The following is a 14,698-nucleotide window of genomic DNA, read 5'->3' as shown; positions in this document are numbered from 1 at the left end:
GTTTATGCAGTTTTTCTCTGGCTCTTTTGTAATTTTACCACCGGGCAGGAGTTTGCTTGAGAGGAAGACCTGCTGCACTCCCAAGTGCTACCACATGTTGTGCTGGTTCAGTCAGCGAGGGCCGGAGCTTCCAGTCCTGCTGCCTTCTCTGCGGGCGTCTGGGGGCCCAGGGCGCACCGCTCCTCCCACAGGCCGGAGGGACAGGGAGCAGGACTGCGTCTGGGGGCCGTCCTGTGCGCCAGGCTGCCCCAGGGCCCCGCGTGGAACCCCAGCGCGTCCTCAGCCTGACGGGGTGCATCTGATTGTCCCCGGGTCTTCCTGATGCGCAGGCTGAGGCTCAGAGGCGAGCTTGCTGCCCGATCTGCTGGGCCGTAGAGAAGCGTTCACCCTGACGGTGCTGCCTCAGGAGGACACCCGTTCTGGATAGAACCACCCATGCCCGGCATGATCCATAGAAGACACCCCCCCCGCCCCCGTTTGGCTCTTGAAGGGACATGGTAAGCGGTGCCCCCAGGAAAACACTCAAGCCAAGCTTCCTGGCCTCATGTTCTGCAAATGGTGTTATCTTTCCACCTCAGAAAATGAGTGTGACATCCGTGTGTCACATCAGTGAAAAGAAAAGGAACCCTAAAGCTTCTGTCCTTCCGATCATACTCCGTGTGTGTGAGCAGCTTCCTTTTTGGGTCAAGGCTCTGCGACATGGCATCAGGAGAGGTTAGAGCCGGACACTGTGACCTTGCAGAGGTCCGCACTCCGGTGGCTTCCTGGTTTTGCGACTCGTGGCCGTGTCTCTAGCTTTGTGTCCTCATCAGCGCAGGAGAGTCCACGGTACTTGGCAGTGGCCTGTGTGTGACAGAGGAGGTGCGTAGGACTGTTATGACGGGTCTTGGCTTTTGTTTTTTAAAGGTTTTCTTTGAGAGAGACTGAGACGGCACAGAGAGAAGTCACGGGGAGGAGAGGGACAAGCAGGCCCGCGGCTGAGCGGCGAGCGCGGGGCTCCGTCAGGACCCCGCATCCTGACCTGAGCCGAGGTTAGGTGCTCAGTCGCTGAGCCACCCAGATGCCTGAGCATCTCAATTTTTAATACCATTTGTGGGAACTTTTTTTTTTAATTTTTTTATTTTTTGTGGGAACTTTCTTAAGCAAAAGAATCCGTCTAGAAAGAAAGGGCGAAGCACATGCAGTAAGGAGCTGCGGCTCCTTGGGCCACCCCTTTAGCCTGGAATCTTCACAAGCCTCCGACCAAAAGGAGTTTAAGATGGAGATTTCCCTTGTGGGGGCGGGGAGCCCGGACCTTGGTAAAGTGAAAACGTCAGCGTTCGCTTCTGGAGAGAGTGGCTGGTTCGGTGGCTTCGCTCCCACCTGGAACGCTGCCTGGTGGCCACGTGTAGCAGGCTTGGGGCGGTGCCTCAGTTTACCCGCTGTCTCCGCTGGGTGCCGAGGGTCTGCCGTGTCCTTGTGGGATTCTGAACCGGATCGGGGAGGGCAAGGCCGGGGGCAGCCCGAGGAGGGCCCCACGCTCCGGCCTTCCCAGGAGAGTGCAAGTGCCGGCCGTTGAGTGACCCCGCGCCACCCGTCTCTGCTCCTCCACCTGACGCGCTGGGGTTTCTGTTTCGTTGGCGACGAAGTGCGAGTTTCTGGTCGTGAGTGGGGGCTCCAGCAGCGTGGGGCCCGGCGCCTCCCCGGGCGCTGGGCGGGATGGCGGGCCTCGCTGCTCCCTGGCCCGCGGGCAGTGCCCGCCTCTGCCCTCCGGTCTGGGTGTCGGGTGCAGGCGCGAGCCGAGGCCGGGGCGGGTTGGGGGCGCCGGTGCCGAGGCCTCCCCGCCGGGTCCCGCCGCGCTCACCGCGTGTTGCTCACGTGGCTCCCGCGGCCGCGGCGCGCGTCCGGCAAGTGCGCAGCCCACTCTGTGGGCGCCTGTGGGGAGCCGGTCGGCCCCGCTGGCGGCTGAGGCGGGCGCCCGAGTGAAGGAGCGCGCCGCCCGCTGGGCTGAGGGGCCTGCAGCTCCGCCCCGCGGCCCCGGCCCCGCTGTCCCCCGGCTCCTCCGCCCCGGCAGGCCCCTCGCCCGGCGACTCCCTGGCGCCTGCAGCCCGCGGGTCCCCGGCACCGGCAGGGCCGCCCCTCGCCGCCCCTCCGCGCCCGCCCGCGCCGCCGAGCTCGGCCCACAGGAGCCCCCGGCCCGCACCTGCCCGAGGGCGGGGCCCCCACAGCCTCCGCCGGACGCTGCCCGCTGGCTCCGAGCCCTTGACGTCATCACGCTCTCCGCCGTGAGGGCTCCCGACTTCGTGAGGTGATTTACTTTTCTCGCTTTTCCATTTTGAAAAAGTTCCAGGAAAGTACATAAAGTTGGCCATTAAAAATGGATTTTCCTCTAAAATTACCAGCCGAGTTTCAGGCGCGTCGTTTATCACCCGCTACCCCCGGAAGCTCCCGACGGACTCCGGGAGCCGAGATGAGCCCCGACCTGATCGCTCTCGAGTGATTTGTGGGCGCCCGGGAGGCCGGCCCGCCGGGGATGATGGATGGCCCGGCCTCCTCTCACCGAGGGCCTCAGCCAACGTGATGGGCCAAACCAGCCGGTTTTTCGTTGACTGAAAATTCTTGACTTTTCCTTCTCTGACTAGAGCGATTTCCTTAAGGTCTTTGCTTAGCCTTCTCATCCTTCATTTTTAACTTTCTCATCCTTTTTTTTTTTTCTCAAGGATTTTATATATTTATACCTGAGAAACAGAGAGACAGAGAGAGAGAGAGGCAGAGACCCAGGCAGAGGGAGACGCAGGCGCCATGCAGGGAGTGGGATGGGGGACTCGATCCTGAGACCCGGGGTCAAGCCCTGGGCCCTCCGGGCATCCCTAACTTTCTCATCCTTTTATTTTGTTTTTGTTTTTGTTTTTGTTTTTTTTTCTCATCCTTTTAATGGAAATACGATTTATTCTTCTGAAGCATCTCTTTTTGTTTTTTTTTGAGGAAGGAGTTATGGATCTTTTAATGCTGGCCAATCCAGATGGTTATTATCCTTTCCTTTGTCCTCTGCTTCTTTTCAAAAGCATCTGCAGGAAGGAGGTGATAGAATTGAAGAAAAGCCTCATGACTTTCCTGGCTGGGTGGTCCCAGTGGATTCCCCCAGGCAGGTGCAGCGCCCTTCTCAGGAGAGGCAGCAGGGGAGGCACCCGAGTGGCAGCAGGTCCCCCCACTCAGAGGTCCCTACAGGAGAAGGCACCCTGCAAGGTTTTCTGGAAAACCTCCTCCCGAAAAGAAAACTCCACCCCTGATTACCCATATAAAGAATTGTAACGATGGATTGGAATAAAATGTATAAACAGCCGCGATCTTTCTTCTTTACACACTTGTCTTCTCCTTCCCGTGTAACTTGAAAAGTTTTATTTATACTTTAAAATATTTTATTTTTAGTAATCTCTATACCCAACATAGGCTCGAGCTCACGACCCTGAGATGAAAAGTCTTGTGCTCCACCAACTGAGCCAGCCAGGCGCACCCCAAAGTCATCATTTTTGTTGTGGTGGTCGTTTTTTAAAGATTTTTTAAAAATTTATTTATTCATGGGAGATAGAGAGAGGCAGAGACACAAGCAGAGGGAGAAGCAGGCTTCCTGCAGGGAGCCCGACGCGGGATTTGATCCCAGGTGTCCAGGATCATGCCCTGGACTGAAGGTGGCGCTAAACCGCAGAGCCCCCAGGCTGCCCAGGGTGAAGGTTTTTAGATGCTAAACTTTGAAGTTCAGAGATTCATACCTAGAGTTACAGGAAGTTTCTGAGGGTCAGGCCTAACAGGAGGAAAATCGGCAAAGGCCAGCTGGAGGAGCGCTGTAATCTTTCTCTCTTCTCTGGACACCAGGGGAGCAGACGTGGAGTATGACTGCTGACCGTTCCGTTCTGTTTTCTGCAGAGCTGAGCTCATATTCATAATTACTAGCTGAGTAAAGTATAATGTGATGGAGGAGCCTTAATAGCATCCATATTTCCAAACACAGCAGCTTTAGACCAGTAATTGGGTCAGTGCACTGGTGGAAGATGCCAGCCTGAAAGGCCAGCCAACCATCAGAACTTTGTCTTTTAACATTTTTCTAGAAGAAAAACATACTGATTGTTTTTCAGTTTCAATTGGGGTCATACATACACAGTCCTTAGGACGAGGGACCTAAAACTTTGAACTAAGTTATAGCTGAAGGATAATGAGGCCCTACTAATGAGACTGGCAGGAAATCCATCAAGTAACTCTAAGCTTACCTTAGTCAAGGGGACTTAAAAAAATGTTAACTGGCTTTGACTGCATGTTAGATTAGATTAATATGCTCATGACGAATACATTAGGGTAAAAAGGGTATATTAGGGTCATTTTCTATCATCAGGTTTTGGGTAGACTGTTCTCAACGTATACCTTTCTGTAGTTCAGTATAGACAAGTGTGTGGATGTGGGCCTCAGCACCTGGACAACTTATAATTCATTTTCGTGCATTTTTTTAAAGATTTATTTATTTTAGAGAGCGAGATTGAGAGAGTGAGTAGGAGGGGCAGAGGGAGAGGGAGAGAATCTCAAGCAGATTCCCCGCAGAGTGTGGAGTCGGACGCAGGGCTCTATCCCACGACCCTGTGATCACAATCTGAGCCGAAATGGAGTCAGACATTCAACCAATTGAGCCACCCAGGCGCCCCGCTTGCTTAGTTCTAATATTTGGCACCAGAATGGATCCTTAACTGCTGAGGAAGAATTGAGTGTGACATAAACCTTTGATGGAAATCCTTCATAGTATTCATGTTTCAGGGCTGACGGCCAACTGTTCTAGGCTTTAGGAAACTCAGACCAATACACTTCAAGAATTTAACAGCAGCTGCTCAAGGCACCACCCACATCTTAATAGCAGCTTCTCCAGTAGAGATATGGATTCTATTTTTTTAAGTTTATTTAAATAATTTTTACAACCAATGTGGGGTTCAAACTTATGATCCAACATCAAGAGTCACACACTCTTCCAGGATCCCTGGGTGGCGCAGCGGTTTGGTGCCTGCCTTTGGCCCAGGGCGCGATCCTGGAGGCCCGGGACCGAATCCCACGTCGGGCTCCCGGTGCATGGAGCCTGCTTCTCCCTCTGCCTATGTCTCTGCCTCTCTGTCTCTCTGTGACTATCATAAATAAATAATAAAAAAAGGATAGCTAAAATCCATTTAAAAAAAAAAAGAGTCACACACTCTTCCAATTGAGCCACCTAGGGAGCCCCCGAGTTCCATTTTCAAGAAATCAGAAGAGGAAAAGTCAGGTAGGTATTAAAAAGAAGGAAAATTTCAGTTTCTAGACAAGAAAGGAAGAGGCAAAGGGCACCTGGGTTACCCACTATTTCTAGCTTGTCATAACCCTAATAAAAGTAATGCTAATTTATCTGTTCCACTTATAATTAAATGATCAAAAATACATGCACTTTTAAAAAGATTTTATTTATTTATTCATGATAGACATGGGGGGGGGGCAGAGACACAGGCAGAGGGAGAAGCAGGCTTCATGTTGGGAGCCCGACGTGGGACTCGATCTCGGGACTCTAGGATCACGCCCTGGGCCAAAGGCAGGTGCTAAACCGCTGAGCCACCCAGGGATCCCCCACTTGTCTTCTTAAAATAATTACAAACTGTCAGAGAAGCTAGATTTTTGGCAATAGTTCTTGGAAATATTGAGGAAAATCCAGTATTTATGCATGAAGCAGTTGGTTCACTTCCTTGTGACTGCAAAGTGTGTTCTTTTATTTTTTATTATTATTTTAAAATATTTTACTTATTTATGAGAGACACATGGATAGAGAGGCAGAGACACAGGCAGAGGGAGAAGCAGGCTCCCTGCAGGGAGAGCGACATGGACTTGATCCCAGGACACCGGGGTCACGCCCTGGGCTGAAGGCAGCGCTAAACGGCTGAACCACCCAGGCATCCCAAAGTGTGTTCTTTTAAAAAAGATTTTACAGGGGATCCCTGGGTGGCTCAGTGGTTTGGCGCCTGCCTCTCCCTCCGCCTGTGTCTCTGCCTCTCTCTCTCTGCCTCTATGAATAAATAAATCTTAAAAAAAAAACTTCAAGTAATACAAGACACAGCTGAGATAATTTAAGGCAAAACCCTACAAATAAAACAGAATGGAGAAAAACCCTGAAGGCAAAAAATTTTTGTGGATGACTAAGAAATAAAACAGCTAAACAATCAATCTGGTTAGTAAAGGCACATTAATCATTTTTGTAATTAATGCAGGTTTTCTTTTCCCAGACTACTATTATTTTAGCCCTTCTCTCTGAAAAATGAAAACCCATTCGCTTTTTTTTTCCTTTTGCTTTTCCCCAGAAATTAGAGGTTGGTAAGTGGTAATTAGCACAGCTCCTGTCAAAGCCAATTGCCTAATGGGGACCGACATTTGACTGGAGTCGGAGGAATGGAAGGAAGACGGCTAATGCGGAGCTCATTAGTCCCCGCTGGTTCCTTGGACATTCTCCTCTCCTGAGAGAGAAGGGCAGGCTGCCCTGCTCGCTCTCCTATTTTTAGATATATTGCTGTGCTGCTACGTTTCTGTTCTAGAAGGCCTGGAGGCACGGGGAAGGTAAACGGCACCAGGGGCAACATAATGCGTCTGCAGCTGTGCACGCTACGCACTTGGCCGGAGTTTGCAGACTAAGGTCTTCACCTCATGGACCCAGACGGGAGCCTCCGCAGCTGTCTTGCTCCTGCTCCGCGCTGTCCCTGGGGAGCTGAGGGGACCTGCTCCGTGCCAGGTACTCGGCTCTTCCTCAGCCGCTTCGTTTAACCGTTTCAGCTGCAGGCTGGGCTCGCCGCTCTGCTCGGCGTCGCCCGAGCTGCTGACTGAAGCTCTGCGGTATACCGGGCAGACTAACCCCAGCCAGTATTTTTGATTTGTGGGGCAAAGATGGAGATGTTGAAAATCTGTTCCAAATCGGTGTACGAAACCCTAAGAACAAGTCTGTACAGGAACAGGATGTATATGGACCAGAAGCCTCTGCTCTGCACCCAGAGACACACACAGTCGTTTCGCATGGAGATCAATTTAATGACCTTTCCTCCCAGCAGCTGATAAAACAGATTAGACAACTGGCAACAGACATAATCTCACAATTGGAAATGGCCAACCACACTCTCCCTGTGTCCCTAGGTCTGCAGACTTAATACGCGCCTTTACACAAACCGAGAAACTCCTGGAGAAACAAGTTTGCGGCTGTAAACCAACTCTGTTACGTCACCTTCTCCACCATGATTTGTGTCTGACATTCTGCAGCTCTGGCTTCAGAACAAGGACGGGGAGCCTGAAACACAACCCTTTCTCTCCACTGCGCTTACAGCTTCTGTCCAACGGAGGACGCGAGGTGCCCTGGGAAGGCGTGGGGCGCCGTTGCCGCAGCTGAGCATCCAGGGCAGGCGGAGGGCTCTCCGGGCGGTGGGAGGCTGGTGTCTGGCCACTTGCAGGAAAGCGGGCGAGGCAGGGTCGGGGTCGCGCCGTGACGCAGCAGCTCGGGAGATCCAGGCACAAGGGGTTTATGGAAAATAAAACAAGGTCACCGGCCTCCCAGCTGCGGCTACGTGGGCTCCCGCCTGGCTCGCTTGGGCTCCTGCGGTCGTGCGGGCTGCGGGCTCCTCGCCGACACGCTCCGCAGGGAGTGCAGGCTCTGCACTTGCTGGAGGCGCAGGCTGAGCTCCTGGCAACAGGCCTGCTGCACGGCTTCCGTCTTCCCGAGGCCCCAGCTCAGGGCAGCGGCCAGCGCCCGCGGGTCTTCCCTGGTGACCAGCTGTGGCGAGAGAGAACCAGTGACAGCCGCGGCCGCCCTCCTCAACAGCGGCCCCCGCGCCCAGGGGCACAGCCCGCGCTCGTCTGCACGCTCCAATGCCGGCTTCGCCCAGTCGGCGGTCACGGACCTTGTCTTACCCTCTGATGCCAACAGGAGAGGGTCTCTGCAGGGAAGTTTCCCGGGAGCAACTGTAAAGTCCTCCACTTAGGGAAACGCGGCCGCACGCCGGTCACAGGTATCCCCCCTTCCAGCTACATTGGGGAGGCGCTCGCCGAGGAGGACGCGAGGGACCCCCCGGACGTGCCTTTCCCTCCGATGGTTTACGAGTACGGAGCCTCCTCAAGTGCCGACAGAGCCAGAAGCCTGAGCCCTGCATCCCCCCTGCCAGCTTGGCTCGTTCTGTAGCCCTGGGCCCAGAGCATGATGTCTGAGGAGCGGAGCAAGGGCCCCGTTTCGTTCAAGCCATTTTGATAGAGATTAAATGGGATGGCTGGCACAGCCCAGTCGAACTGCAGCTCCGAGTCAGCTGCGCTGAGCCGCACGCCCTCCCGCCCGGGGGGTCTGGAGGGCTGCACTGCGGCGGGCTCAGGGCCCCCGGTTCTCGCCCACCTCCAAATCCTGACTGGACAGGCTCAGCTCCGGGGCCAGCTTCCCCTTCAGCGTGGTGAGGACCTGGCTCGTGAGTGCGCTCTCGGAGGTGCTCTGGCCATTACTGCCCGTGTCGCCCGCATCCACCTCGTCGCTGAGGTCGCCGCTGGACGCTGCAAAGCAGACGTGAGACGGGGATCACAAGCAGCAATGAGCAAGACGGGAGCGCACCACTTCAGGAGGCCAGCAGCTGTGGCTTCGCCCTTCCTGGAGCACATCAGGAACGCTGGCTCCCCCAGGAAAGGCTCTCCAGGCCCTCGGCCCTCAGGGTGACTCCCCTGGCCGCTGAGTCCTACCTTGCTGCTTTGACAGGATGCCGCCTTCCTTTTCCAAAGCCTGGAGGTAAAGCTCCAAGAGCTGCTTGGACTGACGGGCTTCCTCCCTCTGGTCAAGAACCTGCTGGAGGGTGTCCTGGAGCCCCTGCACCGTGACGCAACTTTGGCAAAGTTCCTGAGCCAGGTCTGAACACGGAACATCGATGAGCACCTAACAAGCAAACACAGACTTTAACCTAAAGATACTGTCAACACACGGTGGCCCCAACCTGTCCTCGGCAGGCTCCCTCCTTCCTTTAGCAATCCGTGTACTTGCCACCTCTTGCGAACCTGCCAGGGTGTGGCAACCACACTGCTGGGAATTTGTTTTATGGACAAGCATGTGTGCGAGACGACATTGGTCTAAGTTTTTTTGCAGCATAACCCAAACGTCCAAGAGTGGGGGAGACCCCCTTAAACAAGTCATGGTACACGTACAAAAGGGAATATTATGCAGTGGTGAAAAAGGGGAACAAGTGTCTTTTATATACTGATCTAGAATACTCTCCAAACATTTTATCATTGTCTTTATTTATTTGACAGAGAGAGCACAAGCAGGGGGAGCAGCAGGCAGAGGGAGGGAGATGCTTTACCAACTAAGCCACCCAGCAGCCCTGGAATATTTTTTTTTAAAGATTTATTTTAGAGAGATGTGTGTGTGCACGTGGTGGTGGGGGGGAGGGAAAGGGAGAGGGAGTCTCAAGCAGACTCCCTGCTGAGCGTGGAGCCAGGACCCCTGAGAGCATGACCTGATCCAAAATCAAGAATTGGAGGCTCAACCAACTGAGCCACCCAGGTGCCGCTCTCCAAATATTTCTTTAAGAAAAAGTAGATATGCTTCCACTTGTGTAATAGAATGGAGGAGAAAGCATATTTGGTATATAAAATATCTCTAGAATGGGAAACTGAGATATTGCTCATCTCTGGGAAGGGAAACCCGGTGGCTAGGGGCAGGACTCAGATTTTTCGTGTATATCCCCCACCCTCCAAAAAACAGCTTTATTGGTATAGAAGACACATGCCACATGATTCACCCCTGTAGAGCGTACACCTAAGTGGGTTAGAACATTCAGAGTTGTGCAGTCATCACCACGATCCAGTTTAGAACATTTTCACTACCCCGAAAAGAACTGTACTCCTTAGTATGTACTATTTCTCCTCAAAGCTCCCAACCCCAGGCCCTGGCAGCCCTAACCTATCTTCTACTTTGTACGGATTTGCGTATTCTGGCCACTTCATAGAAATGTGACTATAAAATCTGTGGCCTTTTTTTTTTTTTAAAAGATTTTATTTATTTATTCATGATAGACACAGAGAGAGAGAAGCAGAGACACAGGCAAAGGGAGAAGCAGGCTCCCAGCTGGGAGCCTGACATGGGACTCGATCCTGGGACTCCAGGATCGCGCCCTGGACCAAAGGCAGGTGCCAAACCGCTGAGCCACCCAAGGATCCCCCATCTGTGGCCTTTCATGTCTGGCTTCTTTTGCTCAGCATATTTTGAAGGCTTATCCGTGTCACAGCAATGGGTTAATACTTCCTTCCTTTTAAGGGCTTCGTAATATTCCACTGTATGGACAGACCACATTTACTCATTCATTGGAGCATGAGCATTTGGGCTGGTTTCACTTTTTGGCTACCAGTATATTCTTCTGTACCTCTTGGATTTTGAGCCATGTGAATGTATTTTCATTATTTATTCAAAAATATGTAAGTTTATAAGTTTAAAAAATTACTAAAAAGCCACCTCCTTGCAGGGGCCTCCCTGGAGCCCCCAATCTAGACTACTAGCCCCGCCGCCCTCGGCATACTGCCTCACCTACTACTCCTCCAATATACTTCCTGTTTTGTCTGCCTCCCTCCATTGGAATTCTCTGTCTGGCTTGTTCATCACTGTACCCCCAGACAGAACCATGCCAGGCACAGGGCAAGGGCTCAAGAAATATTTTTTGGAATTAACACATATTATTTTCATCCCAGTTTTACTGGACAGGAAACGCATGCAAAGAGGCTTACTGGCTCAAAGTCATAGTGATGGAGCTGGGATTTAATCTGGCTCCTCCTGACTCCACATTCTTTGGCACTACATTCTTAACTCCTTTGGTGAGCCTAACTAGGTCTATGTGGAGCCTGAGCATCTTTCTTTTTTTTCTAAGATTTTATTATTAGTTATTATTATTATTATATATTTTAAAGATTTTATTTATTTACTCATGAGAAACACAGAGAGGAGAGAGAGAAAGGCAGAGACATAGGAGGAGGGAAAAGCAGGCTCCATGCAGGGAGCCTGACGTGGGACTCGATCCCGGGACTCAAGGATCATGCCCTGGGCTGAAGGCAGCACTAAACCGCTGAGACACCTGGGCTGCCCAAGATTTTATTATTTTGAGAGAGAGGGAGAGAGAGTATGAGCAAGGGGAGGAGCAGAGGGAAGGAGAATCTCAAGCAGACTCTGCATTGAGCATAGAGCCCAACGTGGAGCTCAATCTCACAACCCCAAGATCACGACCTGAGCTGAAATTGAGAGGCGGGCCCTTAACCGACTGCACCCCCAGGTGCCCCCAGGCATCTGTATTTTCCACTGTAGGTGCGAGAATTAGAAAATGAAAAGTCTTGGTTGTCAACAAAATACTGTTTAAAAATTAAGAAATAATTGAATTATTATGGGAAGGCACATGGAAACTAAGGGGTTGGGGGCAGCGGAGGCCGGGTGACAGAGTGTGGCTGCAGGCTGCAGAGGGGCCTCACCTGGAGGTCTTCCTCAGACAGGAGGATGATGCTGGATAGATCTTCCTTCAGCTGCCTGGCCACATTCTTCCACTTCAGCCCTGCCCCACTGTCTGTCTCATCCACATCAAAGGACTCTTGGGAAATCCAGGCTGTGCCTCCATCTGTAGGGGAGAAAAAGACCAGTCACAGTCAGAGTGACCTACAGTGCTGTTTTCACCTCCTCCTCCAACACATAGGCCTCGAGGATATCTGTACGTCCTTCCGACTGACCATTTAATTTCAGTGGTGAAGGAAGCGTCTTTTCTAAAGAATTCGTGGGAAGCACAATCCTCATCCAAGACCTAGATTTTCCCTTCTCTTCTACCTTTTATTTATTTCCATGGGAAACTGCTTTGTATCTTCCTTACAGAAAGAAGCCACTTTAAACCGGATGCATTGTCATGCACACACAGGACCCTACCACATTTCCCTTTAGGTGAGTTTTTGTCTCTGGGGCTTGTTTTTGTATACAAAGACATTCATTGTCGCCAGCACTTCTGTGCTTGGGATTAATCTTGTCCTTAACTGGAGGAACCGTAGACACAGTCCCTGGGGCTGAGTACAAAGGTGGCTGGCAGGGCCGCTGCTGAAGAGGGATTCCCTCAATTTAGTGGCATGGGGACCGTCTTCAACAGGGAACACTGTTTTAGCCTTCGATCCTATTCATCAATATTAGTCCCTTTGTATCTATAGTAATGATGACGATGTAACATTTACCGAGTCTTTTCAGGCAAGACCTAAATGCTTTTTATCAGTGGTTCTCAACTGGGAGTGATTTTGCCTCCCCAAGAAGACATCTGACAATGTCAGAAGGCATTTTTGGTTGTCATGATTGGGGTAAAGGGACACTACTGGTATCTAGTGGGCAAAGTGCAGGGACGCTGCCAAACATCCTGCAATGGACAGGACAGATGCCACAACAAAGAATTCTCCAGCCCAAAATGTCAATAGCATTGTCAAGAAACCCTGGTTTGATATATATTATGTTCTATCATCCCTACAACACCCTAGGAGAGAGAGGTACTATAATCATTACCTCAGTAAGGTGCTAAGAAGTTAGGAAACATGCCCATGGTCACACAGCTAGTAAATAACAATCTGGAGTGAAACCTGGAAGCCTGACTCCACCTACGGCACTGATTTCCCGTGGCCATGCTGCATTTTAGTTACTTTTGGTCTATGAGTTATTTGATAACTGAGCCCACATCTCATTCATCTTTCTCCCAAGACTCAGCACCATGCCTTGGCATGCAGAAGGCGCTCAGTAAACGTTGGCTGCATAAATGCCGAACCAGACAAGCGGCAACCAGGTGGCTGTGCACTAAACCGAATCATGGCGGTTGTCGTATTGCAGGTGATTTTGTATATGGCCAGAGTTTCTCACCTGAATTGTTGTATGTCCACTTCTCGTTACTGGCCAACGCTACGAACTTAGTATTGGAAGGCAGACACAGGAAGTAATCGTCATCATCCACGATGGTGCCATCCTCTGCCAGGACCAGCGTGACTGGTGCCAGGGACTTATCAATGGCCAGAATGTCACAGGCTGAGAGGAATAGAATATTTGGCAGTTGACAAGAATCCATAAGGAAACTACATCAGTCTCTGGACTCTCACTACACGTGTGTTCCCGGAGCACAGCAGAATTCTTGGTAGTTAACAGGAACTACAATAATAACTACAGTTACTAGCGTTAATATACCACTTCCCACATGCCTGGTAATAAGTGCCTTTTGTATACAGTATTTAATCTCCTAAAAATCCTGTAAGGTAGGTACGATTGCTATTTCCATTTTACAGATGTCAAACTCAAGGCCCAGGGAGGTTAGGTAACTTGTCCAAAGTCCCACAGTGTCAGAGTTGAGATTTAAACCCACAGCCTGACTCCTGAGACTTTCCTCCACCTGCTCTATATCCACATTGGGAGGCACTCGCATCTTTACTTGGATGAAAAACAAAGTCTGATTTCTTGTGAACGAGCGGCCTTTCATTCATTTAAGCAGCGGTCACCTCAAATTCTGTCAAACGTCGAAAGAAAGAAATAGAAAAAAAGGAAACGGCTTTGTGTTCTTCGTGGCGTCGTTCTCTGCAGCCTTTCTAACCCTACACGAAGGCCCAAGAGAAGCAGAAGTTTGTATCGATGGCTTCTCATCTTTATTGTCAAAGGGCAAGAGGCTTGTCCAGGGCAGGTCTGTGACCATCCCATTTAGCGATGGCAAAGCCTAAGATGTGAAAGGGAGGAGAGAGAGCAGCAAAGTGGCCCCGAGACTACCGATCCGGCTGGGTGATGCTGTTGGGCACCCAAACAGAACAGCAAGCCTCCCGAGGCTGCTCCAGAGAACACAAGCTCCGATACCAGCTTCTGTGCCCCGTGCATCCGGACCACGCGCTCAGGGGAACTGAAACTTCAGCAACCCTAATGCCCCAGAAATATACGAGCACTGATGCAGCAAGAACCGCGTCACTAAAGCCTTTATGATGCTTTGTCTGCTCCTGGGCCTGTGGGATCTTGTGGGTCTCGGTGACTCCGAGAGGAAGCACCGCGCACCGACACCCACCCTGGATGCAGATTCCCGGGGAGGGCTCGGCTCTCACCTTTCACCTTTCAGAGCTTCCCTGAATAAACAATCTTGCTACTGGCTCATAATATTTCATGCAAACGCATCATCGGCTTTGAGAGTCGCAACAATCCTGTAATTAGGACTGGAAATCTCCTATTCTGCTCGTGAGGAAGCTGAAGGTGCAGCAGCTGGGGCACGTGGGGCGGCTTATGGCTTGTGCTCCTCGCCCGAGCTGCAGTGTGGTCGCCAGACCCCCGGAGCCCGCCCAGGAGCCTGCAGGGAGCCCCCGGAACCCGCCCAGGAGCCTGCAGGGAGCCCCCCGGAGCCCGCCCAGGATCCCGCACGGAGCCCGCCCGGACCCCGCCGCCCCGCGGACACCCTCGCCAGGCCGGCTCGGCAGCGCCCGCGCCCTCAGCCCCCGCCCGCGCCCACCCTTGCGCCTCAGCTCCTCGAGGCTCGAGGCCGCCACGCCGTGCTGCTCGCGGCTGTGGTTGCGGCGCAGCACACACGGCTTCAGAGTCCGAGTCTCGGCCTCGGCGGCCCCGACCAGCGCCATCCTCCACAGAGCGGGCCCGGCCGACCCGGGGAAGCCGGCGACGCCCTGCGCGACGCCGTCCCGCCCCTCC

At 52.2% G+C, this 14,698-nt stretch overlaps 2 protein-coding genes across 2 annotated transcripts; one reads left to right on the top strand and one right to left on the bottom strand.

Moving 5' to 3' along the window:
• Nucleotides 1–1,610: 1,610 nt before the first annotated feature.
• On the top strand, nucleotides 1,611–3,322 carry CORT (cortistatin; the record flags this gene model as incomplete). The annotated part of the gene is made up of 2 exons (XM_072828436.1): nucleotides 1,611–2,287; nucleotides 3,045–3,322. Coding segments are annotated over 2 exons (924 nt in total), but the record flags the coding sequence as incomplete, so codon positions are not given.
• A 3,707-nt stretch (nucleotides 3,323–7,029) lies between these two features.
• Nucleotides 7,030–14,698, bottom strand: DFFA (DNA fragmentation factor subunit alpha). The gene is made up of 6 exons (XM_072828432.1): nucleotides 14,505–14,698; nucleotides 12,896–13,057; nucleotides 11,491–11,633; nucleotides 8,728–8,917; nucleotides 8,393–8,544; nucleotides 7,030–7,783 (listed from the first exon to the last, which is right to left on the bottom strand). The coding sequence occupies exons 1-6, from the start codon at nucleotides 14,626–14,628 to the stop codon at nucleotides 7,574–7,576; spliced, it is 981 nt and encodes a 326-aa protein (XP_072684533.1). The 5' UTR covers nucleotides 14,629–14,698; the 3' UTR covers nucleotides 7,030–7,573.

The sequence above is a fragment of the Canis lupus genome, chromosome 5 (genome assembly GCF_048164855.1).
Source record: "Canis lupus baileyi chromosome 5, mCanLup2.hap1, whole genome shotgun sequence".
Taxonomy (NCBI): Eukaryota; Metazoa; Chordata; class Mammalia; order Carnivora; family Canidae; genus Canis; species Canis lupus.
Note: the sequence above shows the minus strand (reverse complement) of the source record. Positions and strands in the feature narration are given on the sequence as shown.

Bases quoted from the DNA above. Each gene is read 5' to 3' on its own strand.
- DFFA (XM_072828432.1), bottom strand. From the start codon at position 14,628: ATGGCGCTGGTCGGGGCCGCCGAGGCCGAGACTCGGACTCTGAAGCCG. The intron at 13,058-14,504 runs GTGGGCGCGGGC...TATTCCTCTCAG, and splicing joins CGAGGAGCTGAGGCGCAAGG to CCTGTGACATTCTGGCCATT. The intron at 11,634-12,895 runs GTGAGAAACTCT...TCTCCCCTACAG, and splicing joins GTGGACATACAACAATTCAG to ATGGAGGCACAGCCTGGATT.